The 5,000-nt window shown below is 50.1% G+C and overlaps 1 protein-coding gene across 1 annotated transcript in view; it reads left to right on the top strand.

The window, feature by feature from the left end:
• pelp1 (proline, glutamate and leucine rich protein 1) overlaps positions 1-1,084 on the top strand; it is a 34,621-nt gene extending 33,537 nt beyond the window's left edge. The window contains 1 exon segment of the mRNA XM_055665556.1: positions 725-1,084. Coding sequence (XP_055521531.1) covers positions 725-829 — 105 coding nt within the window. The 3' untranslated portion in view covers positions 830-1,084.
• The last annotated feature ends 3,916 nt before the right edge of the window (positions 1,085-5,000 follow it).

The following is a 5,000-nucleotide window of genomic DNA, read 5'->3' as shown; positions in this document are numbered from 1 at the left end:
CCAACCCCTTAAGAATTTTGTAAGTTTCTATAAGATCCCTCTCAATCTTCTAAAAATTCTAGAGAGTATAAACCAAGTCTATCCAGTCTTTCTTCATAAGACAGTCCTGACATCCCAGGAATCAGTCTGGTGAACCGTCTCTGCACTCCCTCTATGGCAATAATGTCCTTCCTCAGATTTGGAGACCAAAACTGTATGCAATACTCCAGGTGTGGTCTCACCAAGACCCTGTACAACTGCAGTAGAACCTCCCTGCTCCTATACTCAAATCCTTTTGCAATGAAAGCTAAGCATACCATTCGCTTTCTTCACTGTCTGCTGCACCTGCATGCCTACTTTCAATGACTGGTGTACCATGACACCCAGGTCTCGTTGCATCTCCCCTTTTCCCAATCGGCCACTATTTAGATAATAGTCTGCTTTCCTGTTTTTGCCACCAAAATGGATAACCTCACATTTATCCACATTATACTGCATCTGCTTGTGTGTGTGTGTTTCGTGCACGCGTGTGTTTGTGCGTATACGTGATTTTTTTTTTTTTGTGTGTGTGTTCCGTGTGCATGCGCGCGTTTTTGTGCGTGTTCCGTGTGCATGCGCGCGTTTTTGTGCGCGTGCCTGGTGCACGTATGTTGTGGCCGCGTGTCTGGCGCCCGTGTGTCGCGTGCGTGTTACACGCGTCTCAAACGCGTGGCGCTGACCCTGCGTGTTTTTTCTCCCCCGCCAGGCCGGAGAGGACGAGACGACGGCCATGTTGGCGGACTTTGTGGACTGCCCGCCCGACGAGGAGGATGTGGCCGGCGCAGCGGGTTCAAGCCGAGCGGCCCCGTGACACGGGGAACCGGGAGACACCTCCCCCCCCCCACACACACACACACACACACGGCCAGGCTGCGGCTGAGTCACAGTCATGTTGTTTTTGGGGCTAGAGTGGGGAGGGGGGGAGTTGCGATTAGTGTCAATGTGGGGGTACTTGGAAACTATCACAAACTGCCCTTTGATTGAGGTTGTTCCCATATATGTCTGATGTGTGTGTCTGGGTCTGTCTGTGTGTGTGTGTGTGTATATGTCTGTGTGTGTGTCCGTGTGTGTGTGTGTATGTGTGTCTGTCTGTGTGCCTGTGTGTGTGTGTGTGCCTGTGTGTGTCTGTGTGTGTGTGTCTGTGTGTGTGTGTGTGTGTGTATCTGTGTGTCTGTGTGTGTGTGTATGTGCGTGTGTGTGTCTGCCTGTGTGTGTCTGTTTATGTCTATATGTCTGTGTATGTGTGTGTGTGCCTGTGTGTGTGTATGTCTGTGTGTGTGTGTGCCTGTGTGTGTCTGTCTGTGTGTGCCTGCCTGTGTGTGCCTGTTCATGTGTGCCTGTGTGTGTGCGTGTCTGTCTGTATGTATGTGCCTGTGTGTGCCTGTCCATGTGTGTCTGTGTGTGTGCGTGTCTGTCTGTGTGTATGTGCCTGTGTGTGTTTGCCTGCCTGTGTGTGCCTGTTCATGTGTGCCTGTGTATGTGCCTGTGTGTGTTTGCCTGCCTGTGTGCCTGTTCATGTGTGCCTGTGTGTGTGCGTGTCTGTCTGTGTGTATGTGCCTGTGTGTGTTTGCCTGCCTGTGTGCCTGTTCATGTCTGCCTGTGTGTGTGTGCGTGTCTGTCTGTGTGTATGTGCCTGTGTGTGTTGCCTGCCTGTGTGTGCCTGTTCATGTGTGCCTGTGTATGTGCCTGTGTGTGTTTGCCTGCCTGTGTGCCTGTTCATGTGTGCCTGTGTGTCTGTCTGTGTGCCTGTGTGTGTGTGTCTGTGTCTGTGTGCAGGTACACAAAAAAGCTGGAGAAACTGAGCGGGTGCAGCAGCATCTATGGAGCGAAGGAAATAGGCAACGTTTTGGGCCGAAACCCTTCTTCAGACTGTGTGTGTGTGTGTGTGTGTGTGAGTGAGTGTGTCTGAGTTTTCGATGACATTGTTTGACCTAACCATGTAACAAACTTGTTATCGTTCCTGAACATAGGTCTTTGCACAGATTTAATAAACTCTTGTGCGTTCAGGCTTTGATTTTTTTTTTTCTCGTTTTCTTCTCCCCTAAGATGTTGCCCCCAGTCAGTTAGTTTAGTTCATTGTCACGTGTACCGAGGTACAGTGAAAAGCTTGTGTGGCGTGCTAACCAGTCAGCGGAAAGACAATACATGATTACAATCGAGCCGTCCACAGTGTACAGATACAGGATCAAGGGAATAGAAACATAGAAACATAGACAATAGGTGCAGGAGTAGAGGCCATTCGGCCCTTCGAGCCTGCACCTCCATTCAATATGATCATGGCTGATCATCCAACTCAGTATCCCATCCCTGCCTTCTCTACATACCCCCTGATCCCTTTAGCCACAAGGGCCACATCTAACTCCCTCTTAAATATAGCCAATGAACTGTGTGGCCTCAACTACCCTCTGCAGCAGAGAGTTCCAGAGATTCACCACTCTCTGTGTGAAAAAAGTTCTTCTCATCTCGGTTTTAAAGGATTTCCCTCTTATCCTTAAACTGTGTGACCCCTTGTCCTGGACTTCCCCAACATCGGGAACAATCTTCCTGCATCTAGCCTGTCCAACCCCTTAAGAATTTTGTAAGTTTCTATAAGATCCCCCCTCAATCTTCTAAATTCTAGAGAGTATAAACCAAGTTTATCCAGTCTTTCTTCATAAGACAGTCCTGACATCCCAGGAATCAGTCTGGTGAACCTTCTCTGCACTCCCTCTATGGCAATAATGTCCTTCCTCAGATTAGGAGACCAAAACTGTACGCAATACTCCAGGTGTGGTCTCACCAAGACCCTGTACAACTGCAGTAGAAGAACCTCCCTGCTCCTAGACTCAAATCCTTTTGCAATGAAAGCTAACATACCCTTCGCTTTCTTTACTGCCTGCTGCACCTGCATGCCTACCTTCAATGACTGGTGTACCATGACACCCAGGTCTCGCTGCATCTCCCCCTTTCCCAATTGGCCACTGGATGCTTTCAAGAGAGAGCTAGATAGGGCTCTTAAAGATAGCGAGAGAGAGTCAGGGGATATGGGGAGAAGGCAGGAACGGGGAACTGATTGGGGATGATCAGCCGTGATCATATTGAATGGCGAATGGTGCTGGCTCGAAGGGCCGAATGGCCTCTACTCCTGCACCTATTGTCGATTGTCTAGGTTCAGAATCTGCTGGCTGAGGTACAGATAGCAGCGGATAGATGGGCAGAACGGCTCTTCCCTGGGCCTGCCCAGTTGCCGCTCCACCTGTTGCCAGCGGGGGGCGGTCCTGTTCCACCCGGCAACAAGAGGCAGAGACAGGAATGAACATGAAGTACTTCGCAGAGGGTATGTCCCACCTGGCCGTCATTTGCACGGGTAGCGTTTGGGCCGCGCGGGACGGTCGCACGGAGGAGCGCGGAGGGGGTTACGGAGCTCCGGGATTTCGTGGGGCGCAAAATTCTTCGTGACGTATCGCGAACGCACGCTGGCGTGCTGACATCGTACGTGTAGCGCGTGGCGAGGCGTGAATACGCCACCGTGCGTGACCATGCGCCACGCCCACACGCAGTCGGCCACAATGGACAATAGACAACAGGTGCAGGAGTAGAGGCCATTCGGCCCTTCGAGCCTGCACCATTCGCCATTCAATCTGATCATAGAAACATAGAAAATAGGTGCAGGAGTAGAGGCCATTCGGCCCTTCGAGCCTGCACCATTCGCCATTCAATATGATCACGGCTGATCATCCAACAGTCTCGAACCCGAAACGTCAAATGTTCCTCCTCTCCACGGACACTGCCCGAGTTACTCCAGCACTTTGTGCCTCTCTTCGGTTTAAACTAGCACCTGCAGTTACTTCCTAAACATCACCCCGTTAGTTTAGTGAGTAGAGGCCATTCGGCCCTTCGAGCCAGCACCGCCATTCAATGTGGCCACGGCTGATCATCCCCAATCAGTACCCCGTTCCTGCCTTCTCTCCATACCCCCTGATCCCTTTAGCCACATCTAACTCCCTCTTAAATATAGCCAATGAACTGTGTGGCCTCAACTACCTTCTGTGGCAGAGAATTCCACAGATTCACCACTCTCTGTGTGTGTGAAAAAATGTTTTTGTCTCATCTCAACTTCCCCCTTATCCTTTCAACTGTGTTGTGTGGCCCCCTTGTTCGGGATTCCCCAACATCGGGAACAATCTTTACTGCCATCTAGCCTGTCCAAACCCTTAAGGATTTTGTACGTTTCTATACAATGATCCCCCCTCAATTCTTCTAAATTCCAGCGAGTACAAGCCAAGTCTATCCAAGCTTTCTTCATATGAAAGAGTCCTGACATCACAAAGAGATATCCAGTCTGGTGCACCTTCTCTGTACTACCCTCTATGGCAAAGAATGTCTTTCCTCAGATTAGGAGACCAACACTGTACACAATACTCCAGGTGTGGTCTCACCAAGACCTTGTACAACTGCAGTAGATAGAAAACCCTCTCTCATAGACTCAAATCCTGTTGCTATCTCACTGCCTGCTGCTCCTGCAGGCTTTACTTTCAATTGGAAGGGTGCTACCATGACACCCAGGTCTCGTCCAATATAGAAAACATAGAAACTTAGGTGCAGGAAGTATGAGGCCATCGGCCTTTCGAGCATGTACCCCAAATTCCAATGATTACATGGCTGATCATCAAACTCGTATCCCCGATCACCAGCCTTACTATCGCATACACAATGACCCCTTAGGCCACCAGGGCCACATCTAACTCCCGCTAAATTAGCCAGGACCCGTCGGCCTCGACTACCCTCCTGCGGCAGAGATTCCAAGATTCACCACTCATTGGTGAAAAATTTTTTATCTGAAAAAATAGAACAATAGTGCAGGAAGTACGAGGGCATGCGGCCCTCTCGATGTCTGTCACAATTCGCCATTCAATATGATCAGGGCGATCTCCAACTCAGTTATCCCATCCCTGCTTCCCTCTCAATACCCCTGATCCGTGTAGCCACAAGGGCACATGGAG

This window comes from Leucoraja erinacea, unplaced genomic scaffold (assembly GCF_028641065.1).
Source record: "Leucoraja erinacea ecotype New England unplaced genomic scaffold, Leri_hhj_1 Leri_1329S, whole genome shotgun sequence".
Classification (NCBI taxonomy): Eukaryota; Metazoa; Chordata; class Chondrichthyes; order Rajiformes; family Rajidae; genus Leucoraja; species Leucoraja erinaceus.
The sequence above is the reverse complement of the archived record's forward strand: the minus strand, read 5'-3'. Positions and strand labels throughout refer to the sequence as shown.